General features: G+C 40.3%; 1 protein-coding gene across 13 annotated transcripts in view; it reads right to left on the bottom strand.

Annotated features, from left to right (window-relative positions):
- Positions 1 to 26,735, bottom strand: part of DPF3 (double PHD fingers 3) — a 195,469-nt gene that overhangs the window by 40,559 nt on the left and 128,175 nt on the right. For 7 of the 13 annotated variants that reach the window (XR_001864452.1, XR_001864453.1, XR_001864454.1 and 4 more), the window contains 3 exons: positions 24,062 to 24,140; positions 12,982 to 13,119; positions 983 to 1,111 (listed from right to left, as the gene is read on the bottom strand). Coding sequence is in view for 8 of the 13 variants with exons in the window: in XM_008639498.2 (XP_008637720.1) it covers positions 983 to 1,111; positions 12,982 to 13,119; positions 24,062 to 24,140 (346 nt within the window). In the remaining 5 variants the exon portion in view is untranslated. Of the gene's footprint in view, positions 1 to 982; positions 1,112 to 12,981; positions 13,120 to 23,716; positions 23,759 to 24,061; positions 24,141 to 26,735 lie in introns of all 13 variants that reach the window. The other 6 variants (XR_001864451.1, XM_017742007.1, XM_017742009.1 and 3 more) reach the window with 1 other exon arrangement.

The raw sequence follows: 26,735 nt of genomic DNA, 5'->3' as shown, positions 1-26,735 counted from the left end.
AGCAGGAGCAGAAAAAGGCCATTTCCTTGGCATGAGAACATTCCACATCACATTTCAGCCATGAAGCAACAAACATCTTTCAGTGACTACAGTATAGAAGGAGCAGCATTCATACTGAATTTCAAGGCCTCTTCGGTTTTCGGATTTCTATATAATCATTTTATTACCACTAGTATCACCGCTATACAAAAATACCACAAGTGGAAACTTGGACCAAAGCTGGAATATGCAGTTGTTAAAGGTCTCCCATTCCCTCTACCACCATCACTACCTCCTACATGAGCTATAAATAACTGTTCAGCTGGTATAAAATTTTCCAAAAAAAGAGAAAGGAAAAAAAAAAAAAGAAAGAAAGGAAGGAAGAAAACAACAGCCCAGAAATAAAGACAACTCAGAACGATACAATTGTCTACATTTAAAAAGAGAGAAGGGAAGAAAAGGGAGAAATAAAAACCTCTTTAAACAAAACTAATGATAGTCATCTTGTAAGAGGATAATTCTTGACAGCTACCCCCATACCTACCCTGTAATTTACTCCCTCTTTCTTTTTTTGGATGGAGAAATGCATGAAATGTGTAATCAATGGGAATGCTTGTCATGCAACTTTCATAAATCTTGTAAGTAATTTATAGTTGTAATTGCAGCATTTAAAGACAGAGACCATTTTTTAAAATTGTCATAGGATTTTCTCCTTCCATGTGAAGAACAACTAGCACATGTACCAATGTTCCCAAAAGCCAATAAATACATTAAAACTTCATTATTTCATAAGACCCCATTAGCTTAAAAATGTGAATCCAAAAATGGGGTTTATGATATAAAATTTTTCAGTCATCCTTTCCCACAAACACAGAGAAGAGGTAAGATTCCATCTTCTGTCCCTTCCCAAATATGCTGCCTTTCTTCAAAATCTTCAGAAAGTGCGAAAACCAAATCACTCAAATGCCTTTGTACAAGTAAGATGCAAGAAGGAGTCACCTACCAGAGCGCCCACAGTCTGAGCATGATACAAGTTCCTCAGGCCGGCCACTTTTTTTGTTCATATTGGAGCCTCCGAGGCAGAAGTCACAGTAGTTATTGGGAATGATGACCCCATCTGGTCCTTTCTGGGCTGTAGTTGGGTTAGAAATCAGATTTACTCAAAGAGCATTCATTTGGACATTTCCCCCTTATCCTTGATATGTTGTTAGCTCAGTGATTTTGCAGGCCACAAACTTCCCAAAACATTGTCAATCAGAACAAAAAGTGAACTGCATAAACCACCTTCATTTTAAGTACACCCTGGGTTGTATCTATTTTGCCTGAAATGCCCTTCACCATTTCCTTTACAATCCCAGCAAGGCTGCTCCCTCTCAAGGACATGCTTCCAGATGTGCCTTTACAGTCCAGGCACTTGTAACACATACAGGTATAGAGACAATCCCTAATGCAGCATAAGATTTATGTTGTCAGTAAGCCAAACTTGGTTTTTCAGGCAGCCATCATCATCATAAACCCACAAAATACAAATTCAGAAAGGAAAACTACAGTCTATAAAACTCAAAAATCAAGAGTGGGAAGATGGGGGAATAGGTACCCTTACTGGTTTTATTTATTTCAAGTAGCTTTTTAGGGGACTACATCTCTAAGTAGCAGGGTGTCCTTAGTCAGAAGATTGGTTCAAAAATCCTTGAATATTCACAGACAAAGCCATTTGGGGATGTTTCACCCAAGACTTAAGCCATCTGCAGCAGTCACGTTCCCTGGGATGAGCAGGGAGGGTCCAACACTACCCCAGCACCCAGCACAGGTGCAGAGTGAGCTTGGGGCAGACATCCCAACCAGCAGAGTTAAAAACTCTTTCAGACAAGATAAAAGGAGCGAGATTATATTATTATTTTCCAGCTAGGAATACTTGGAAAGGAGCAAACACACACTGATCTTAAGTAGAGGAGGAGGCAGATCCCTTAGGAAGGTGAGAAGGGCAGAGGTCTTCTGCATTCCTCTTAGTTGAGCAGAACAGCAATGTCCTTTTTTCTTGCTCACAACTGCCATTTTCCTCCTCTGCTCTCCAGAGAGGGAAAACATCTTCCTGTACACTCTATGAACTGGGGAAGGCAGTGGAGGTAATGGTTGGTCTTTGTCTTTGTTTCTTCTCTTTAAACTTAAAAAATCTAGTTATATACCAGCAGGTATACCTGGCCTAAGCCTACCACATCAAGAATTTTACAAATGAGAAAATTAAGAACTTTAAACAGTACCATCTCTATTTAATTATCTTTTTAATGCATATTTTGTAAGTTGCAAATTTTTAACAGATGTTTTGACAGCCTTTATTAATGATCTTTTTGTCCACATTCAAATTTCCCCCAAAGAACAATGACATTCTGAAGGGCTTCTGGTAGCAGTCCAAGACATACACTTAAAATTAAAATTTCCTCCAAGTTCAATCTGCTTTTCTGGTTTGGGTGTATCTGCTTATTAATTTACTTCCAGATGTTGATCAGCTGAACTTTTGGAGATTGGTAACTGCAAGATTCCAGGTAAGGTGAAATTAAGAAAATTAAAATCCATAAGGCTGCAGATACATCACTCTCTTCCTCTGTGGTCACGGAAACCCTGAGAGTATTTACTAAACAATGGACTTTGCTCTGAAATGGTCCTGGTTAACAGATCCCCAACTCTCTCAAAACCAGAGAGAAGGTCTCAGTGTTAGATTAGCATTTTGTCTGTACCAGAAAAGCATTTAATACATGCATGCAAGATATGCAAAAAAAGAACAGGAACCAGGTGGAAGCCTAGCACACCGGCTCATTTTAAGACCTGTAACAAAATGACCATAAAGTTGCTGCTTGTACATATTTTGTGTATAAAAAGCAAACCTCCCTAGCATTTATATTTCCCACTGCAGCCCCATTTTGAAAAAGTTAAGTATTTACCTCTTTATATTATTCTGCATCTACAGACAGGCCACATGCAATGCAAACACAGCAAGCTCAGCATTCAGTGACTTTTTTTGTTGTGGTTCCTTATTACATTATTTCACCTTTCATCTAAGTGTTTTAACATGCCTTACAGATATTAAGATCCTATTATTAACCTTCAGTGAGGTCAGAAGCCTCTTTTGCCAGAGACTCTAGCCAAAGTGTTCTGGACTCTAATTAAGTCTTATGGTGAGGTTGTACTGCATTTTAAAGCTGAAAGACTTGGAGGTAGAGTGGTAAACTGGCTTATTCTCAAACACACAAAAATTCAGTGGTGAGACCACAAATAAAAACAAGTAGTCAGGGTGCCAGCCAGCAGACTTAGGAAAGAGCTCCACTTCTACCACTGCTCATAATGGTATAATTAACACTCTGCATATACTGACTTAAATTTTTTCAACATGGACTATGACCATAAGATCCACTGACTGTCAAACTGGAAATGGGAGAGGGGAACTTGAAAATGCATACGCTGATCAATTCATCTGCGCTGTGTGGGAGAGGTGGAGGGTATTTGCTGAGTGTGATAAAGCTGAAGGGATTCTCCCAGATTATTGGCAAGGGAATAAACCTGGAGTTTGATCTTCTCTTCTCTTCTCTTCTCTTCTCTTCTCTTCTCTTCTCTTCTCTTCTCTTCTCTTCTCTTCTCTTCTCCTTTTTCCTTTCTTTTCCTTTTATTTTCCTTTCATTTCTTCTTTGTTTTCTTCCAAATTATTTAATTTTTAATGCAAGTGTCCATGTGCTCACTTATTAACCTGGCTCAGTGGAGTGTGATAGAGATACCAGGCAAAAGTCATAGACAGATGAGAAGTTCCTGAAGTTACATCAATGATATTTTAAATGATGTATCTCTACAGCCAAATAAGCCAGGCAATGTTATTCTCTCCAATGTTTTCTTTTTTGTTCTAACAGGTGTGAAAACTAGAACCAAACCTGACTTAAGCTTATTTTCTTGGTCAGTACCATACAGTGAATTAAGTCACAGGCTAAATCACAGAAGGTTTGAGAATAAAGAGATTTTCAGATGATAGGAAGCAGAAAGCTTTTCAAAGGAACTTTTTTTGCATATATCCTCCGAGTTTCTAGTTCTATTTTACTGTCATTCACAAATGATGAAGGAATTAAGAAACAAAGGAAAAATCGCAAGATTTCATATGCAATCTTCATGAATACGGTATCATGCAGGAAAAACCCAACCCTAATCTCACCCCTAAATCAATAAAACTACTTACAAAAGTAACTATGGGAATGGATTCACAAGAAAAACAATTAATTTCCTAGGCACTAATGTTGCTGCTTTTCATCTGAGACATAGTAATTAACTAGGTATTCACTTTTTGCATAAGATAATCAAAAAACAGAAGGTGCTAGTTTAAGCCAAACAGCTCAGCTAGCAAGAAGTAACTCACTAGCAGAGAGTTGAATCATTTAGATCAGGTGACTGCCTCCAGGAATTTGGTAAAAAGAAAAAGCTCACCCAGAATTAGAAACTGTTTTAAAGCAAAGGCTTGAAAACCAGCCATGGTCTTGTCCTAACTTACTCAAAACTCTTCTGATTTTCTTTTACATTGCAAACTGCAACAAGAGATCAAAAGCTATGAGGAACTTTGAGTATTGCCTGAGCTAAGGTGTGCTCATAGAAGGTGTATTTAAATCAGTGCCTCTCGCCATTTCAACTCAGTGTTGTTTTCAAGCTTCATCAAAGGCCCTGTCTTCATCTAGATTTCCCCCAAAACTGAGTATACAATTTTTTAAAAGTACTTTAAAAATGGATTAAGGGGAGACATGAAAAGATCTGCACAGTTCAAATAATAGTTTCACTGAACCTGAAAGGTGATTCATGTGAAGACAGGATGCAGAGTGAAAATAAAGTCAGCATTTCCAAATAAATTTGATGTACACTTATTCTGAAACTTTTTTTTTCTTCTTAGCCTAATCAAGTTAATTTCAAGCTATAACAAGCTAAGCAGAAGAAATAACTACTTAAAATATGGTATCATCATTCACAGTAGTCTTTTTGCAAAGTAAGTTCAGTAAATTAAATAAATTATGTAGTATATCACACTGTAACTTTGTTCTGTAGACAAAACCTGAAAATTAAACAAGTTTACTGAGTTTAAATATACAAAATATCTTCTGTGCATTCTTGATTTTGAAGGCAGGGGCTCTAAACAGAATTCTAGCTTCCCTTCATCCCTCCCAAGTAACAAAAAACCCCCTGTAAGTTACATATAAACTATATATATATAAACTATCCTTATAGTTTCAGTTTAATAAAAAAAGCAAGCTGCTTATAATGAAATAACATCAAGAAATAAGGAATTTTCTTTTCCACATCATCTGCTGGAGCCACATGACTCAATAAAAATCTCAGGTTTCTACTTCTCAGAGAATATCTTGAATGCAAGGCAAGTTCAGAAGAAGGAATTCTTGTCTCTGTTTTTTAAACAGAAAATTCAGAATACAGATATTTTAAATAGTTTTTCTTCAAAATGTGACCCTTAAATACATACAGACAAACCCCCAAATAAATAGAATCTTGTATCTATCTATTTTTCTGATTTCTAAATGAAATTATTTTGATGATTTGAATCACAGTCTTCAAAAACTTGGGAGGTGGAAGCAGTGCTTAAAAGAAAAACTGTTTTTCTGTTCCTCGGTAACAAATCACAGTCACATATATTTCTTCAGCCTGTAGGTAATACAGCACAATACTGAACCATAATTTAAGATATGCATCTAGGTTTGGCAACATTTTATCCCTGTTTTTTGTCGTATCCACATTACTGGGAAGGCAATGGAGAATGCATAGAGTGCATGCATTGCTGCTGGGGTGTGGAGCTGTGCATCATTTATTTCAATGATTACAGTGAATTGGCTACAGTCAGATATATGCACTCACAAAGGGATTTTTCCTAGCACATTTTGTCCAGATCTTACCTGTTTCTTCTGGGTTTGATCCAAAACCAATAAAGCCTGCTGGAGGTTTTCAATTCAATTCAAAAGGCTTTGAATCAGGCCATTTACTCTGTTTGCAACATGGATCTTCAGAGCACAGTAGAGACCACAGGACCCTGCATGTAGGCCTGAATCAAGTCAGTACACTTCACAATGGAGGAAAAGGGGTAGATTTGCTTTTATTGTTGGGGTTTTGCCTGTTGGGATTTTTTTGTTTAATTTACAAGACTCTTTGTCTGAGACAGAGCCAGTTTTCCTTTCCAGCTCCTCCCTTTTTCACCCTGACAAAGGGCAAGCAATGTCTGGCCGCCTGAGCAGGAGAACGCCAGCCAAGAGCCTGCGCCTGCGGTCGTCAAGCCCCTTGGAGGCCTCGGTGACACATAATCCCAACCTATGGCTCCATGTGCCTGTCCTCGCCCCCCCTCGCTGGGTGCCTGCCGCTGGCGTTGCCACCTGCTATCGCCTCGGCCCTCCCGTGTAAGGAATCGCAGCGCGGCCCCTCCGTCTGCTGCTCGGAATGGCTCAGTGCAGGGGAGGCAGGCTCACGCGAGAAATTACACTGTGATAATTAAATGAAAACAGGGCTTTAAGGAGAAGGCAAAAGCAAAGCAGTGCCCGGACTGTGGCTTTCCTTGATGGAAAGAGGAGGGAGATGGCTGGCTGGGCATGTACCCCCTTCTGCCCCTGTCATCGCTGGGTGCAGCAAGCAGTGGTGGGGCAGAGAGGTGGACTGGGGAACTGCTTCTGTGCTCAGGGCTAGACCCTGCCCTGGGAAGGAACAATAAAAGAACACAACTGCTGGTGTGAGGAACAGGCCACACACAGCTGAAGTGGGCTCAAGGCTCTTGCTCTCTCACAGGTATGCAGCCAGGCAGGGATGTGCACGGCCATTTCTGGGGACTCCTCACCGTGAATTAAGTGCATGGGTTTTTCATTGCCGTTTTTCAGGAAGAAGTATAAATCAAGCTGAATGAGAGGAAATGGCCAGTCACTTTTTCTGTTGTTAAGACCAGAGATAAGAGTGTTGGCTGGCCCTAAACCAGGAAGTGTTGGGGGCTGCAGGCGCAGCTCAGGCCGGAGGCGGCACATCTGTGTTGATGTGGTGCTGTTTTCAACTGAACACACTTGGAACTTGGGTGTAACGCTGGGAAACGGCTGGTGTTCTGTTCCCAGAGTCGTGCTAATCAGCCTTCACAGCCCCATGGCCTCCACTAGCTCCGGCTCCCCACGCTGCACTCCCCCGCATGGGATGGGCATGCCCTTTGCTGGCAGCCAGAGATGCAGGATATGCTACTGAGAGGTGCTGCAAACCACCCACACAAAGTATTGCCAACTCTCTCTAGTAACTGGATTTTATCTCCTTTTTTGAGTTAGCTGGTAGTGTGGGGATAGAAGAAGCTGTTGCTTTTGAACAGCTTTTAGCAACTCTGAAAGGTTTGCCTTTTCTACAGCCGCTGCTCACAGAGAAGCACAGCCAAGGAGCACAACAAGAAGTGCTAGGAGAAGGAGGTACACCTGTAAAAGTCAGAGGAAACCTCTAAATGGGGGAAAAGGAAGATCATTTGATCATCTCTTTTACAGGAATCAGTGTGGACCTTAAGTTGAACAGCTGATGAAAGAGCTGGAAGGTGAGCTAGGTAGCTGGAAGGTACAGCTAGGAAAATACAGCGTCAACTGATTGGATTCAGTACATTTGGGGAATCGGTATTCCTCTACCTTAAGGCAGCATTTCATACAAATTCTGTACACTGACCTTATAGAGTCTTCTGCAGGAACACCTAAAGCATCAGCCAAAACCCCACTGCTCACAGTAAAACATTGTAACTGTCTAGTGCCTCATGATGATAAACAGTAGGAGATAGAATAGGAAGACAGACAAAAGAGTCTGACATCTTAACATACATCTAACACTTCCTGACTTTGAGGGGTGCCTCTCTTGAGACTTGGCACCTGGCTACTGAAACACATCATTCCCATTGGCTAAGGGAATATATCCTGCCTCAAGAAGGAATTGTAATGCCCAATATACAGCCCCATCTGGCAGCATCCCTCAGTATTCAAGTGAGAATAGCCAGTGCCATGAATTGGGTCCCTGCAACATCTTGTAGGCTTTGGATCTGGAAATTACTCACTGGAGGAGTGTGAGAAGGCAGAGAGCACCTATTCAGTTCAAATTCATTCAAAGCATTTGGATTTTACTTGGTTCAAATTCTACATGGAGGAGTGTAGGAATCCAGAGTGCAGAGAAATATTCTCTGCACTCTGGGTTCCTACCTCGAGGAAAAATAAGCCAGAAAAAACAGGGAAATAGCAGAAAAAGGAAAAAATATAAATACAGAAATGGTACCATCCTATCTCAAGAGCTGATGTGCTGTTGAAACAACATGTGTTTATCAAAAACTACTTAGTCAGATTGGAAACATTTTCCCATAAACTACTGAGAAGCACTCAGTGCTTCTCTTCAATGACAGTTGCACATCAACAGCAACATTTTAGTCCGTGCCCAGGCAGTATAGAAAAGAAACAACAAACTAACAAAACAACCACCCCACAACTCCAAACAAAACAACAAAAAAAAGTCCCCTTTGGGTCCCTGTATATAGGAGACAACTATGCCATAACTCTAAACAACTAATTGATTTTTTAACTCAGCATTGCAAAATACAGGCACAAAAGTCTCAGTAATTTACAGCCACGTTTAAGAGAAATCTTTACATAGTTCAAACTCTCCAATCACTACTGTTTCTTTTAGCATTCTGAGTGTTTTTGCTTATGAAAACAAAATCTGAAAAGAGAAAAACCCCGAACGGATTAAATGACTAAGAAGTCAACTCGAGGTAATGTACATATTTTCACTGAAAAGCACCTGCTGCAGGGTATCTTGTTGCAAGGTGGGCATTGATGCATCCTTGCATCCAGAAGTAGCTCCCACCATGGCCCCAGCAAGGATCAGCACTGAGGCAGGGAAAAAGTAGACCTGATGTAGCTTTTCAAATTGATGCTGCTTGTGGAGAGGAACAAACAGCTCATCTCCAACTGAGGGGCTGACTCTCGTCATTTATTCATGGCCAGCCCCCTGCCTGGATGGAAATAAAAATGTTTCAAAGATGACTGTGTGGGGGAGCTGGAGGACAGCTTGGAGGCACACTGAGGTTAGCACATTAATTTTTTATCTCTGGAGACCGGGTATCCAATTATGCTTAGAGTACACAAACAACTTTGGCTGGTCTCTCCAGTAGAGATTTATCCACATAATAAAATCTGTGATGGAACTGGGCACAACAGGCTGATGCCATGAAATAATGTACACAGGTGGTTTTGCAGGGCGGATGCTTAAGCTAGCAGAGACACAGGAGGACACAGGAATGCATCCTCCTTAACTACACGTATTGCACAATAGATCAACCTGCATTCAGCAGCAAGGCCAGCAACAGCCTGCACAGTGTACTTTATTTAGGATTGTCACTGGCCAAAGTGCTTGTGGGCATAAGATCCTGTTCAGTTGCTGTTTCTGCACAGCCGTCTGTAATCAACATTTCACACAGCAAAATGCCACTGAAAACTCTTCTCCTTTAAAGGAGAGGAAGTTTTTCTCCATGTTGACACACTATCCTATTCTCTCAGGAATTAAGGAAGAGCATTTATACTAGTACACTCATTCACAGACACATTTCAATAGATAGAAGTCTAATGTAATTCCTATATCAGAAGTGTCTCAAAATTTGTGAGCACCAGCTGCCCCCAGAGCTGGCCTGTACCCATGGAGAGAGACAGAATAAAACAGCAGGTGTTTTGTGGCAGGCTTGGATGCACCCTGGGCTCACAAATCTCACGGTCTCGGTGCCAACATGTAGAGGAAAAGCCAGCAGAGAAAAAGTCTGAGAATGGTGTGGGATCATTTATTTTTTCCAGTGGAGTTGAGGAAAGGGGAAGTTGACTTTTTAAAGGGTTTTTTATAATTTCCTTTTCACAGTTCGATACTCAGGTAAAAAAATCAGAGAGTAGGTCAGAAATAAATGTGTATATAGCAGAGGCAAGACTAGACACTGAGGGAGGGTTATTTATTTGTGTCAAAGGGCCAGATAAAGCATACAAAGCAAGCCACTAAAGCTCAAACAGAACACAGGCTAGGGTGTTTTCAGAAAGGCAAAGGCCAGAGAAGACTGTTGAACTATCTTTCATGTTGCAACAGGTAATCTATACGTGAGAAAGAAGGACAGAAGGAGAGAGAGATGTAAAGAGATGTAAACAGACAAACGTTCTGCACAGTCAAGGACAGTGAGATGTGCCAAGGAGGTGAGACTTGGGCCAGTCCCAGTTCTCTAATATGCACCTATTCAATGGTTCTCAGTTTTAGGTAGGTTCCTCCTATCGACATCTTTTCCAATTTCTGGATCATTTTCTGACTTACTCAAACTGGTCTGTGCACGAGATAGAGGGGACTGAATGTGCAGAAAGACAAGAGGCTTTCAGCTCTTGACCTGGCACCAGTTAAGGCATCAATAGTTGAATCCTGCAGAAGCCCTGCTGTTACTGCAGCTTCTGCAAGGAGTGGGAGCTGCAGAGGAGATGCGAGTACAAAGGAAGGAAGTTCATACTGCAGCCGCCCGCCTGAACTTTACTGACCTGGTGCTCACCTCCCACAGCACAACAAATTCCAAATGGCTGGTTTGATTTGCCTTGCCTTTTCTAAATCAGGCTGCTCATATCTCTGACACACTGCTAGGCAAATAACCAGATCCTACTCTACACCATATCTCTGGTCCTCCTGTTCAGTGGGTTGTGGATTAGCTGTTTGGATTAACATCCCCCTGCCTTCCCTCCCTCCCACCTCCCCCAGCCCCCAAGCCCATGCAGAGAGGACTCTTGAAGCTCAAGACCTATGATGCTGCAGACCTGTCAAATCTAATTCATAACACATGCCTAGCAGTTCTTAAGGGAGAGGAAGGATCTGATGCTCTGGCTCCCCACCATCCCCCTGTACAATGGGACCATTTAATGACTGCACATTAGCAATGTGGACAATTAGCATTCACATGGAAGATGAATGGCAGCATAAATTAAATATTGCCAAGTGAAAGAGCCAAGATGCAAGATCTGAGCTCAAGGCTGTAAACAAAGAGGCAAAAAGGAACAAACAGCCACTGAAACAGCTAAGCCATTTGGGACGGTTACCTTCCAGCATCTGGGACTTTCCCCAAGGCTGATCTGCACATTTGCACGCTGTTGCCCATACCTCACTGGCTCCTGGCAGGTTATTATTTCCACTCAGGAATCTGGGCATCAGAGAGGTTTACCCCAACGATTCTAAACTTCTGCCTGCTTGTGCATCTGTGCATCAGCAACTTCCCTTTGCCGCATGCACCCCTTAGGAGCTCTGTGGGAGCACAAGCCCAAGCAGCTCTCATGCTACTCCTTCCTACAGTGTAGAACACACCTTTTTTATCCTGGGCCAAAGTCAGCTGCTCCTAACCTTACCACAGCTTTTCCATTTCTTCCTCTTGCTAACTTCTATCATTTCCTAAGCACCAGAGACACAAGGACGGAAACCTCTTGGCACCTATGTCAAACTGAATTCAGGGCAGAGGACACTACCTTTCTTTTTTTGGGCATCTATTGCAAGGTATCAATTTAATACAGATTGCAATATGCCTCTCAGGTATGCAACTATTACTGACTACTGCAAGCACAGGAAAAAAACAACCAACCAACCAACCAAACAAACAAACAAAAAAACCCCAAAGCTGATGTAAATGCTAAGTAAACAAAAGCTACTGGCTGAACACTGACATTCCCCTGCCTGCCCAAGCAGTCACTCTTAGTGCATTGACAGTTCGAGTTTATCAACAGATGGAGGAGTCAAAATTACTTTTGCTACAAATCTACAAAACATGATAACTAAAAGGTAGAGCATAAAAGCGACAGAAACATAGGGCATGCCAAATGGGATCACACTAAACAGTCCTTCAAGCTCAGACAGTGGCTAGTAGCAGATGCTTTGGAGGAAGGAAACCCCCTCCTACAGCTCCCTGGGGACAATTATCAATTATCCTGCTTAGAAAGAAAATGTTTTCCTACTTCCATATTTCTTGCAGTTCATAAGGTATTACAAAGTGTTTTTCTGCATATTTTTCCCTATAAGCATTTTATTGCTTTATTACTTTGAACTAAAATAACACAGATCACATGATGATCCAAAACAACTTTTTGAAAGCAAACAAAGCTATCTACACAAATCCCAAAGTCACAGCAAACATCACATAGTATTGAACTCTGGAAAACTGAGAAAAAGGGAATTAGAGACTTGCAAAAATCAGTAATATAACACAGCCTCCTTGCCTTTCTGTTCTGTGCCTAAGGAGCACAGAAAGGACAATCAAACAGTGTGATGGACCTTATGCTCACACTGAGTATATGTGATTCATCACGTAAGAATTCAGACCACTAAGATTTCTTTCAGCGTTGTACCAGTGTGGGGAATTGAGATACATTCTCCCCTCATGTTCCAGCTCTTCTCCCTGCAGATCAGTACTAATGTGTTTTCATAGCTTTTGTCAAACTGTAACTAAGAAGCAGCTTTTAGCAAAGTTGAAGGTAAGCTGTTTGTGCAGCAGGTGAAGGTATAAGGGAGAAAGGTGCTGTTATTTTCATACTGAAAAACTGAGATATTGACACATACCTCTTATATAAAGGCAAAACAAAGACAGCCCCCTGAAACTACTGGACTTGTATTTCCTTGACATCCCTAAGAGCCACTGGGAGGCTGCTTGATGATGGGCAGGTTGGGCATCTCTTATTTTCCCCCCTCTCCTTGCCACTTCCTCCCCACAGGAGCAGTAATGGAAAAGTGACTTGCTGCAGAGATAATGCTGGGTTTGAAATGAATTTCTGACTAGCTGAGCCAGCACCCGTGTGAGCTGTGGCTGATTAGCTCCAAGCATCCAGGGCCCAATCACTCACAACTGAGTCAGGCAATAACACCAGCCTCCACAAGGCAAAGACAGGGTGAAGGCAACACCCCTGGAAAGGATCTCAAAGGCAAAGGGAAAATCCTACTCACGTTTGTGGTTTTCATTTCGGTGGACAGGGGAAGAGCGGGTCTCCTGCTCACGGGCTTCATCACCCTCTTCACTGGCAAGGTGAGTGTGAGCATAGTGGTAGCTCAGCCCTGGCCTGTTCTTGTAACGCTTGCCACAGACTGGATGGAAAGGAAATATGAGGGAGGGGAAGAGAGAATGGAAACATCAGTGTGATCAACAACCACAGCAGCATCCTCTCAAATAATGCTCCCTTTTCCCCTGAGAATGGCACCACACACTCCATGCGCCTGCCCAAAACCCTTCCAACCGGCACTGGGGAAAGGTGACGGAGGGCAGCCCTGCAGCTGCAGGTCCCCAAACAAGCTTTCTTCCCACCACGCTGCCAGCAGTCCTTCCCACAGGCCTAAGCAAGTGCACATTCAGTCCCTCCAGATCACAGAGCCCTAATCCTCTCTGCTAAGACTACTAACAAGACTGCATATAAAATTAAATGAAATGCCAGTTCCAATGGTGGTGCTGCACAATGCACAGCAATGGAAACAAGACTGAGAAGAAAGGACATTTTCTTCATTACTGATCTCTGAAAAAAAAAGGGAACAGCTGGGATTTTTTAAAAGACTTTCTCTAAAAGGTTAATAAATAGCTGTATTCGCAGATTCCTAGTTAAGACAAGGAGATGGAAATAATTCACAGTTTCTTGCTAAAAAAACATGTGGTAGTGATACTTATTTGCCCAGGTAAACTTCATATTCAGCACCCCAATAAATAATAGAATGTGTGACAGAGAATCCTGCTTCTGAACTTCCATTTATTTTAGGACTAAGTCAACAGATATTAAGGACAGAATCAAACAACTTAGGATGATGAAAGGTCTACACTTCACAGGGAGTGTACAGCAAGGGCAGGCAACAGCATAAGATTCATTACATATGAATTGATTTTCTATATAGTTTTTAATTCATGTTATTGTCTCAAAAAGTAATCACTTTTCATATTCAAAGCATTCTCTGAATGTCCATTTTCTTTTATACAGCTATTTTGTCTACCAAATACAAATATTACCATTTTAAAATATTAGAAAACAAAGACAAAAAGCTTAATGCCCTTCCTGCAAGTTTAATTAACCTCAAGGATTTCACACAGGAATAAATGTCACGTCCAGTAGTCTGTCCTGCATAGCTTGTTTAGAAGGCCAAAGGCAATGTGCCAGAAGAGAGAACAGAATCCTGTTTTTAGACCCCCCTGAAAAGGATCTCCGAGGGGTAAGTGACCATCCACTCCTAAAAACTTAATGGTGTTACAGGCCCCAGTATGTATCCTGTAATATATATAGATACTTGACTCCCCATTCTCCAGGTACCTGGGTCTGGGAATGTCAAAGACTCCACAAATAAATTTTTAAAAAATTAAAAAAAAAAAAACCAAAAAACAAAAAACAAAAACCCACACAACAAAAAGCAACAACAACAACAAAACAAACAAACAAAAAACCAAAACCAACCAAACAAAAAAACCAAACCAAAACAAAAAAAACCAACCAACCCTCTCACCCCATTTATTCATTTACATATAAATAAAATGTCAAATTTTATACCTTTCTGCTACTAGTCAGAAAATGCCAATTGATGTTCCACATTTTGGAACAGATTACAGAAAATTGTAAATCAAAGCCTAGTACAATAACATATTTCATTCTCAATCTCTTCTAGCTGATTTACAAACTCCCTCAAGGAAAATACTTTGTTAGAAACATGTAAAACAAGCTCATGATATGTATGAGTGATGTGGAATATTAGGTACTTTTATCCCAGTTTTCTTCATTGTGCAAGGTTATGATCACAGACTCATCATAACAAGATAGAAGTTTTTTTGAAATGTAATATGTCCTGTCCTCAGTTACAGATTTTTTAAGTCTTTGAATGGCCTTGGTTTAGAAATGAGACCTCCTGCAGGAGGGAAGAGGCAATGTTGAGAGAAATAAAATACTCATTTAGATATGCATATCCATTCTTTGAAGCATCTGCCTTCATTTTTCCTATGTAAACCTAACTCCATTGCCAGACATTTTGAAGAACTAGACTGTTGTTAGATGCATGCTCTCCACAAAACATCAGTTCAGTCTCCCTTCTTCTAGTACCATCCTTGTTTTCTTCCAGTGCATTCTGGAGGGGGAAACTACTCCTCCTTCTCTGTGGTCCTGCAGGGCAAATGACAAGCAGCGGAACAGAGTCTGAACAAGAGTCAAAACAACAAGATATCCGCAGTTTTGTATGACTTTCCCCATGTTTTGAATAGTAGAAGAAGCATAACACTTAAGTAATCATCAACCCAGAGAGAGCTCACTGCTTAAATTCTTTCAGAATGGTAGCCTCCTCTAATTACATAAATGTTGCAGTGTTTCTTAGAATGGAGAAAGAGATTTACATTTCTAGCAGATTGACCATCTGCTAGATGAGCTGGATCAGCTCATCAAGTATCCTACTCTATCCCACTTACTTTTGTGTGTTTGAAGAAGAATGTTAAAGAATAATTCTATTGCTATGAATTACCAATACTGCTCAAAGACTCCTGTCAAATTATTTCCAGAACACTATCAGATGATCAATGCCCAAAAGGAAACTTGCATTCCCTGCAACAACAAGTCCCAAAACTGTGGTGTTTACTCCATTCCATACAGGATCCTGCAGGGATTTTAGCTATGGAGTTTAGGATGACATAGGAAATCAGATGGGTCTTCAGACTCATCCTTCTTCAGCAAAAAAGTATCACCTCGCCAGGAAAAAGCAAGCATTGATATAAGCTGAGCCAGTAGTAATTCTGCAGCTGAGTCCTTCCCATTGTGAGGACTTCCAGGTGGCCTGCAAGGGTGACAGCAATGTGACACATGCCTTGTGAGAAATTGATTTGGAGGACTTTATAATCAGAACTGAGGCAAAGGAGTTTTGTTTATATGGTCCTAGCAGATCCTTTGTAGGACCAAAGATTTGCAGTTCCAGCAGCCTTTTTTATTGGTGTCTAGATTTTTCCATTTTTCACATTCATGTTCTGTCATGAAAAAAGTCTGAAGCAATGCCATGAATTGAAACTGGAGAGAGTTCATGTTCCTCAAACAAATTAGATGCTTGCAGAGGGGAAAGGGTCATGATATTAGTCAGGCAAAAGAACCATTGGCTTCAGTGAGACTTTGCTAGAATGAAAGCTAAATCAGAACTTCATGGTTTCTCCAACACATTGAATCTTCCTGAATTCACCCTAATCTCTTGTTTTCCAGGTAAGAGCACATTTTATTAATCGACCGTATCACTGTGCTAAGAAGTAGTTTCTATAAAAGGGTGATCATCAATAAACACTTAGCTCTTATATAACTCTTCCCACTGCAGACTGGCTTTTCAAACACTAATTAATCTTCCTCCACATTCCTGAGTGGGAAATACTATCTCATTTCGGTTCTGAAAAAAGAGAACTGCAGAGGGGCTGAGCTGCCCACACAGTGATCTTTTTTCATTACCAGGACTGGAATCCATGAGTTCCAGCATCCACACCAGTGCTTACACCACATCTTTCTCATTCTCAGAGCTGACAAAAGCATAATGAGGACTGGTTCTTCCAGTCTGAAATGCATGCTGTCGATTAGTTTTTAACGCCGTGCAGCTCACACATAGCAAGTGAAAGTGTGCCTTTCATGAACTTTGCCGAGTGGCCTTCCTTTCAGCAGCTTTGACTTTTTTATCTTCAATTTTCCTTGCTGGATAGGCTCATCATCCTTGCATGTGGTAGATTTCATCCTGAATCTCAACACTGGGAAGTTGACTTGATCTTTAATTAGGTAGCCAAGCTCAATGAAAACAGTGGGAGTTTGTAGAACGTAACCCACTCCAATTCCTCCTGCATTCAAAGGATGTATTTTTCCTATGAGCTGATGTGATTGCTCCCTTAGGAACAAGCTGGGTAAGTAGGCAGTAATACAGCAGTGTGGACCAAATGTCACAAATGGGAAAGAAGGATTGTTTTATGAGACCACCAGACAGTCTCCTATGATGAACCTTATTTTCCTTCAAATTTGAAGACTGATACAAAGATGTTACACAATTGCATTATGGGCGGGGGGGAACAGTATAAATGCAAGCATTGAGTGTTTCATAAAAGAGAGCTCTCTTCTAAGTTCTGGGCTGTAGCACCCTGCAATCCTTTGGATAAGCAAATTCTCACTCTATGTTTCTCAATGAGTAAAATTAATATAAAATACTTCCCCTGTTAAAAAGGGGATTTGAAACCTATGACTTAAAAGACTTCCTCATCAAATATCTAATGGCTGTGTTGCTGTCATTTTGAAATAGTTACACATTTGGTCCTTGGCAGCCTGTGAGCTATGTTCCAGCCAGCTCTCCACATACATTTTGCACAATCTGTCATCAGTATGAGACAGAAGGAAACAATCCATGTTTTTAGTGGAAACAGGAAACTGGAGGAGTACATGCTGCTTTTTTTTTTTTTGGTCACTAAATTTTGTCCCCCTCATTGTCTTTCTTTGCTTTTCTCTGTTGCCTCCTGTTCTTTCTTCTCAGCTGTGCTATGTCAAATACTAAATCTTGAGTTAACTTCTGGCAGGCAGTCATTCCTCAAAGTTACCTTCCTGTCCTACCACTCACTCCACTCAAAAAAAAAAAAAAATTAAAAACTGCCCTTGTTTTGCACTGGTTTGGTAATATATTCTCCCCTGTTACAGTTGTATATGCACTCTGGCACATCTAGAGATCTCAAACATTAACAGTGCATTTTGACCTCCACTGATAGAAAGACATTACATTCATCCCTCTTTGATCAGTACTGTCACACTATACACTTGTAGTATGAGAGCAGCTATTTAGTAACCCATTCCATAGGGAATTTTCTGTAGGTAGAATAGGGAGGTAAATAGTCCTTGTTTCAGTGCCCCCAGAGGACAAGTCCCAGAATCTACCTGCTGTATTAAGATCACAGTAACTTTGAACCCCAGTGCAAAACATACACAGCTCAACAGTACACCCGTGCACATTTCAACAAATGGCTCGCTAGCAGGAGCAAACAACTATCCTACATGAGTAGAAAATGTTCAACTATCAGAGTCAACTCTGTTCCCTTCTTACCATGTGCTCTACTCCACATTTGTGTTATTGAGTATTTTAAAAGATTTTTTTTTAAGTGTCCTTACCTCTCTAATCTTGTCTTTTCTACCAATAATGTAGTCAATGGATGACAAGTATAGCAGCTATGGTGGGAGAGTTGTTTGTTGAGTTCATCAGAACAAGCATCTTATTCTAGATCTTATTGCTTATCTACTTAGGGATTCACTAGAAAGGATAATACCAGAAGATGATTTAGGGCTTAAACTGCTAATAGTTTAAAGGGACACTTTAAAAGTCATGCCAGAGATTTATGAGAAGCATGTAAAAATATAATGCTATAATCAAAGCATTTTCAAATCAGCTTGTAATTGTGATATTTAACCAAAAATCTGCCCTAAGCAGCAGCAGTTAGTAGTGTTGGTCTTGTTCATAGTATCTGCCAGAATTAAGACAAGAGATTGAGTCTCAGAGAACTGGTAAAAATCAAGTTAAATCAGGATTTATCTGGTAGGCCTTTTGTATTCCAGCAAAACTTTCAGAGAATCAGTGAGATGCTTGCTAATATGTATGACAGGATCAGGACCGTTTCAAGGAGATGACGAAGAAGACAAGGTGAAGTTAGCAAGGAAATTACTAGGGCCGTCATTTTTTGAACAAATACAATGAAATAGTTCCCAAAGAATAGGCCTCAAGGACTTGCATTTGGCAAGTCATGCTAGAACAATATAACACTTAACTGGGATTTTCTACGGAAACTAAAAGAGAGAGATTCTCAGTACCAATTGAAACTCAGTGAAATCTGTTCATGTTAAATCACTAAAGCTATGTGAAGGCTCCAGCCTTTTGTTGGCAGAACTTACAATATGGTTAGAAGAGAAAGGGAATGGGGAAGAAAAAGTTAATCTCAAAATAATGAAAAAGCAGGAGGATATTTCAAGCTATAGTGATTTGGATGTAGGGTCAAGCGTTTTTAAAAGCAAATCCATGTTCTGAATGATTATTAGTAATTCAAAGACATGTTCAAAGTGTTCACTTAAGCTCCAAGCTTTATATGATTTGTAGGCACAACAAACAGAACACAAGCAGATAGGCATTTAATCTGATATTCAAGGAAACAGTTTAGTTTTACCTTCAGCTGAAATCAGTGAGAATTAGGAGCCTAATTTTTTTAAACTTTCAGAAGGCATCTTTCTGCTTCTTCAAGCACCTGAAAGAGTCCTGTTTGAACCCAATGCTTGCCTCTGGTTTTATCATTAATTTGAAGGGTGAAATAGAGAGTGAAAGAATCAAACATGCAGAGAATGGACTGTCGATAAAAATATTGGAAAAATAACAAAAATATATCATATGAGATTCATTATCAAAGAATTATTTTAAACAGCAATGTAATTAGTAAATATTAGTATGACGTCTAATATAAATAAATAAAACACAGTATAAACAGGACAAAGCAGTATATTGAAGAAACTAAATGTGATAGATAACCTGCCTGAGTAGAAACAGATTGAACAGGGAAGGAACAAGAAGCAAATGGTATATTACATATGAACTCACATGGTGGACAAGGACGAAAGCTTCTTTGCCACTGAAACAGGACACAGCACTGGAGAGGAGCTCCAGCTGTTCATCTTGCACTGATGAAGGGTTTGCTAAATAACCTGTTAGGTCAGCCATCCCTGTGCCTCTCATGGATACATATCAGAGCAAGTTGCATAAATCCGATTTCTAAAAGTGACTGTAAGTACATGTAAATGTATCAACTACTCATCTTTGGAAATGTTTCTATCCTCAGAATAGCACGCTGAACTTAGTTGTGGTCACTACTACTTTTAAAAGGCCATTTGGAGTTTTTCAAAGTAAAAGAAACAAGCTTAGTAAAAGAGCTGAAGAAAACTCAGCAGAAAGAAGTCCAGTAACTGTTTACAGACATAGAAGACATTGTTATCTCTTGAGAACAGTGCAAGGACTGCTACTCTTGGAGTTCAGCAGAGAAAATGTAGGTTAAATAACTAGAGAAACCTTAAAATTAAGTTCTTGACAAAAGAATCAGCTTCTACAAAACACTACAAGATCAGTGTCTCTGGGTTCATACAATGTTGCGTTAGTCACTGATCCAGCAGAGATCTTAGGAAGGTTTCAGTCAATTCTCATTTTGCGCAAGGAATGGATCTAAATGCATAGTTCAGTCTCAGAGGGACTACAAAAAAAGGATATGATACAAATATAAGTTGCTACTTATATTAGGAGTTTATATGGGAATAAAACTAAAAGGAGACAAGTACATATTGGTAAAAGGAAAAGAAAGAAAAAATTCCTTTTAGAGGTGGGCAAGGGAAATCTTCCATAGAGGAACAGAAAACAAAGGTGGAACTATGTACATAGTCCCATGCCTCCATGGGAACTTGAGAAGAAGAGAAGAATAAAAGCATACAAGTGAGGAGAGGCAGCAGGAAAGTTAGTGTCTTGCAGAGATTCAGCACAAACTAACTTTTCTGGCTAAAGGAAGTAGACATTTGGAGTCATGGAACTCAGGTGCTACAACTGATTGCAACTTTTAAACCAGAATACAAGTTTCTAGATAAAACTTCAGAGAAGGTTTTTCTTTTTATAAAGTAGTAAATAATATATAATAAACACTATTAAAATAGTAGAAGGATTTTTAAGAAGACTGCTTGGTAGAAATAATGGTTCCCCAGCTGAATATTTGACAGGGACATAACATCAATTCTTATTAAACATGTAGGTATTCATTCATTTGTTCACTCTGTCCCTCCTTTAAAAATCACATGCCCAGTTCATCATGGACAGTGGTGGTGGTTGATCTTCCACTTGCTTGACATCAGAGGCTTTGCATTAGTCTTTAAGCCCTACTTTCCACTTTTTGTTGAGGCACCTGCTCCATGTCCTAGCCAGCTGCTCAAGCTATGTTTGGGACTGCACTCATACAGCTGCCGAGCCATTTGGCTACAATACCATTTCCAGCCTATAGCCATCTCACGCCAGTCTTCCCTGCCACTGTCATTGTTGAAGCTATCCCAAGGGAGCTCAAGGCACAACACTATCCAGTGCAACTGCTTGAAAATCTGACCAACAACTTTTCTACTTGGTGATTTGATGAAACAATGCATTTCATGATTATCCTAGCGATTTTACTGATGTTTTGGTCAAACATTTTATTCTGAACTTCTGATACAGTATATGCTCAATAAAACCAGCGGAAGTATTTCAGAATATTTCATTCCACAAAACAGGCATCCAACCACCTCGTCTTAAAAACACAGGATGACAAAACATTTTGAGCTTTGAAAACCTTTACCACATTGAAATTGCATGTTTCCAGTCAGTTTTAATACTGGGACCAAGTTTAATACTGATGTATGTCTGAATGCCTCTTACAGAAAAAGGCAGGTCTTTTCAGAGATTACATTGCTGTTTTCCAACACAAGGGGCAGCGCCAGCTGGGCATCACCCTTGCATCATCTTACTGACACACAGCCTAGTTTTTTTCCTATAACCTTTTTATTACTGATGAAATCTGTTTATATATTCTTGTTTCCCATAAATATGACTGTGTAAATATGATAAAAGAGCAAAGTAGTTCTTGACCACAAATCATTTTTTGTGCCCTTGCAGTTTTATAAGAAAATTAATTTGGTTTAGCTATGTTTATACTTTCTTCTCTGTGGTCATTTTCAAAACTCAAATATCAGAATACTTGCAGAAAAAGCAACCTGGAGGCAAATTAAATAAACTACAGAAAAAGCAAACTGTTGACCCATTAAGGTAATTATTCATACCAATAATGTGATTGAGGTAATAATGCTTTCCCAAACAGGAAATACATTCACTGTGTTTCACCTGCATGTTTCCATGTAAAACAAACCTATCTGCCCAAAACATCTGCAGAGGGAGTACTGCAAACCAATTTCTAATCTATCACAATTAGATTTTTATCTATAAAAATATTCAGCAAATAATTTCAAAGAAAAAAATTAATCCAAGAAATCCACCCAAGCAGGATAATAAGCCAATTACTCATAATTAATTTTATGTAATGTTTCTATAGAAAGTTAACAAGGGCAGGATATTACTTCTGGATGATGACATTAAAACTGGGACAGTTCTTCCCTTCTGCTCTAAAGTCAGATAAAAGAGTTCTGCTATCATATAACCCTTTTCTCAGCTATATACAAGGGAAAAGGAGAAGTCACCGTGCAAAGTCTGGATTCCAAAATTCCTTATGACTCACCTGTAACTGTAAGTTTCCTATAAGTGAAAGGTGTCAGCCAAATGAAATAAGGAAGTTTATATTTCTGAAACCAAAGGTGAAATTTATGCTCCAAAATGTAAGCCAAGGCAAAAATGTCAATACAACAATGTACAAGAGTCTTGACTTTAGGCCAGATCTCTGCTGCCTGCTTTGATATCTTTGATGTTTAATCTACTCTGTGCAAATCACTACTATGCATGTTGTGAGTGCTCAGTAAAATCCAAAAGCAATGCAAGATCAGACAATAAAGAGTCATTGTGTTCAAAATGACTACCACTGGCAAGCATCCTTGGATTTAGAAGGATGTTCCAGGGAAGAGATAAAGAAAGATATGCATATACCAGCAAAGGAAACCTGTGGATTTCAGCAAGATACGTCCTGGGCTCTCAGAGAAGCCTTAGAAGACACATTTTAGTTCTTCCAGCATACTAGGACTGCTATTTAACCACAGCATAAATCTTCTGACTCTTCACATCTTAAAGGGCTCTTCCTCCTTGACCATGTTTCTATCATGTGTCGTGTCCCATTCATATGCAAGTCTTTCCGTTTCTGGTCATGTACAGTCACCTGGTCTCACCATACAAGAATATGATTTCATCACATGGAATACAGTTCTTATTTACCACGCATGCTCCCTATGTCCTCATGTTTTTAAAAATCAGCAGAAAATACCCCCATAGATTGTTATAGTAAAGGTTATTCTATTAAGGTCAGTAACGTTGCAAGATAGAAAAATAGTAGAAAAAGGGGGTTCTAGTTGTCCTCAAAACCACTAGTTTTGGATCACAGAAGTGAAGACCTGCTATTCTCCTACTTCTATTAACTTTTGTTAGGTTATTGTTTTACAGGCTAGAAGGCACCTGGTAGCACAAATTAAAATTGTATGTATACTCTACAGTAAGCCTTAAGATGGGATGCCTCAAAAACATGTGGGTAAGATAAGTGCCCTTCACAGAAATGACATAGTGAAGCAAAAAAGAATATCAAAAGAAGAAGGAAAGCATCAAGGACTAGACTGCAAAAAACCCCAAACCATTGTGTAACAAATATTGGACTCCTCCCTCATACTAGAACTCTGGTATCCTCCTTCAGTGTTGGTGCTGGGCTGTAGTATAGCTTTTCTGTTCAGACAATGCGTTACTTCACTGCAGTCCAACTGCAAGATCCCAAACAGCAGGGCTGTATTCAAAGGGAATATCTATCAAAACAAAGCATTCAAGATGTTACTTGTTTCTTAGAAGGACTCAACTTTTGATGATGCTACAAGAGTACTTTCTGGTGAGGGATAAGACCTTCAGAATTTGGCCCAGTGAGATTTTAAAAGGATTGAAGGGAAGAGAATCACCAAATATATCAAGAGATACAACAAGGGTGAAGTACCTTTGTCGGAGATTTTTGAGTTATGCTTTTGTTTGTAACTATCTGAAACAGAGAAGAAATAGAGGGTGAAACTTACATGGGGGAAAAGAAGACAAAAGGCAGAGAAGCCAGAAAAAGAGAAAGAAAATATAAGAGATTATTTATTAGAGGGCAAAGGAAAGTGGAGTCTTGCTGAGGACTTAATTTTATTTCCCTCATGCAAAAACACCAAGAGCAGCAGCAGCAGGTGGCAAACATGCAAGTCAGAGAGCAGCAGAATATTTTGCTGTAATATATGAAGCCCTGAGTGCACTGAGCTGGTAGGACCAGGCTGGAAGCAGAATAAGCTGTCTGGTTGCTACTTACTGTCACAAACATAGGGTTTGTCATGATCATCCTGGGAGGCAGCATCATTCCGTCTCCTGCCACCTCCAGATCCCCGAGCCTGCAAGGACAAGAGGATGTTAGCATCATTCCACTACCCCTCAGGTCTCCTTGTGCCCCACACCCTCCTATGAAAAATGTGCAGTATAAACTAAACAAATCCTCAGCTTCCATACAGGTTTCTCAAAGTGGTCTTGACCCTTCTCCTAAGATGTGCACTATGTTAATGGACCTTGTAATGCAATGGAGATCCTCTCCACAGACAGCTCAGACTGTTCATCCATAGCAGTAGGTCACTGCCAGCACATATTCAGTCAAGTATCGTCACACATTTATTTCTGAAGATGTTCAAACACCTTGCTGAACTGAATATGAATATGAATGAATAGATGAACAGGTGTTAAAGGATAAATACAAACATTAAATCAGCCAGAAAACAGGCCCCAAATAAAAGAGAGGTCAAATTATTTCCTTCAATATTTTCAAAGGGGCGTTGTTTGTGTTGTTTTGTTTTGTTTTCTAGCTGAAAAGCAATGTTTTGAAATGGCCTTCTGGGACAAAGATACCATGGGTAATTATAAAATAGAGCTTTGGTCAGTTAGGGGAAAAGATTAGATAATGTGGCTACCTGCAATAACAGAAATTACCCAGAAAGGTCTCTCTGCAGTTCTGTGTTCCTACAATGGACCGAACTGGCAGCTATAGAAACTGAAAAGCTCTGTTTCTCCACAGCACAGACTGCTCTGTCTTGAGCTCCAGGGGTGAGAGTGGAATTCAGCATCAAAACTACTTGATCCTGACCCTTCTCAGCTGAGATGCCAACAAGGGGACAGCTCATATCTGTCCATCAGTGGAGTTGTGATGTGGAACTGGGAACTGAGCCAAGGCCTTCAATTCTTTTATGTTCACTAATGTACAGCCTGTAAATGACAATAATTTTAGATTTGATCTTTGTTTGAGGAAGTGATCACGGGTGGATGGCTAAATAGTCCTTTATTAATTCTGCTAGCTACTCTATTCCTGGATAAAAACAACAGAATTGCTTCTGCTGCTCCTCTTATTAAACTGTTCATGTTTCTCACTCTAGACAAGGCCGCCTGACTCAAATCCTGCAAGCTTTTGCATGTGAAAATAAGAAAGGGACAGAGCTTTGTTAGGTAAAGCTGAAGAAGGTGTAGAAATCCTGAGAATATTTGCACCCAGACATAAAGGGGCCATAGAAACTCCATCCCTCTTCTATGAATTTGGAACAGAACTAGCACGATTAGAGCTGTGTTCCACTGGATATCTAAAGAGAAGTAATAAGGAACAGTTTTACGCTGGCCTGACAAAGTCTGTCAAAACAGGGACTTAAAAAATTTCACATGTTATTTCCCTGGGATTGCTCAGGTCTAGCTCTTAACACAGTCCCAAAGGAAAGACATGGATTTGCAGCTATCTGGATGGGGTAAACACTATTAGGTAGGACAAGGATAACTCTGCCTTCTGCAATGACCTCTGTGCAGTCCAGCACACATGTGCAGAGCAAGATTTGTAAGGGTGAACTGAAAAGCAGTTTCCCCCTAGAAATGGCCTCAGCAACAATTGTTTGGTGGAAGCTTCTTTACTGACCATATCACATAAAATCATCTTACTAGTCTGCAGTATTTTCTCTCTGACTGCCAGCTCTGTAAACCCCCTCTGGGCAATGAAATCAATCCCAAGCTAGTTCCTTTCTCCCCTCACTACTGCAAGACGTGCTGCAAGCTGAATTTCAGTCCATGGCAGCTCCTCCACAACCCTCAATTCATCAGGGAGTCTTCACACAGACAAGTGATTGGCCCTTACAAATATTTCTGCTGGTACCGGGATTAGGATCTAATTTCCCTATCCTACCAGCTGCATTGGCTTCTCAGAACTATGAAAAAGATGTAAAGTCTTATATTTGTCAGTAGTCAGTAGCTCTGACTCTATTCACACACTGGGAACATACCTGTTGAGTAAGAAAGTAGTATTTTTACATAGGTACGTTTCAGAATATGATAGTAATTTAAGGTTTGTTGCTCAGAATTTTGCTAGTCTTACAGCCAGCTGTTTCCCTTCAGACTGTTCTCTACAGAAATGCAGGGGCACAGCATTCATGGCATGACCACATGTCAGATACACTTTTTCATGCAATGAACACAGAGGCAGAGATTTTTCAAGTCAATGACTTTCAATGGGACTTGGGTTCCCAAATGTCTTTGGTGCTTTTGAAATTGTCCCACGGGATATCCAGCTGATGAGCAGACAATCTGTACAGGTGCAGCTGCGAACATCTCATATCTCCTAGCAAACTACCCTGCTCAGCTTCTACCACATTGTCCCTGTCCAGCAAAGACACTAAAAATTTCCTTCTGTAAATCTACCTCTTCAGCCTTCAGTGTCCTTCCCATGCCCCCATGATTTCAGGGCTAGCCTTGAGGGGAAAGGAAACCAAGCAACTGCACCAGAGGCACTAAACTGAATGCCCCATGCTTGCTGTCTGCACTCCAGGCTGTTGAATTCAGTCATCCTTGACTGCCTTTATTCTCCTGACAGGATGCAGCAAAGACTACGAGACTTGACATGAAAGGCCTGGAAGCCATGGCCCAGCAACCTTGAAGCAGCCCTGAAGCAGCCGGAGAGAGTAGCCAAA

This window comes from Corvus brachyrhynchos, unplaced genomic scaffold (assembly GCF_000691975.1).
Source record: "Corvus brachyrhynchos isolate BGI_N302 unplaced genomic scaffold, ASM69197v1 scaffold115, whole genome shotgun sequence".
In the NCBI taxonomy this organism is placed as follows: Eukaryota; Metazoa; Chordata; class Aves; order Passeriformes; family Corvidae; genus Corvus; species Corvus brachyrhynchos.
The sequence above is the reverse complement of the archived record's forward strand: the minus strand, read 5'-3'. Positions and strand labels throughout refer to the sequence as shown.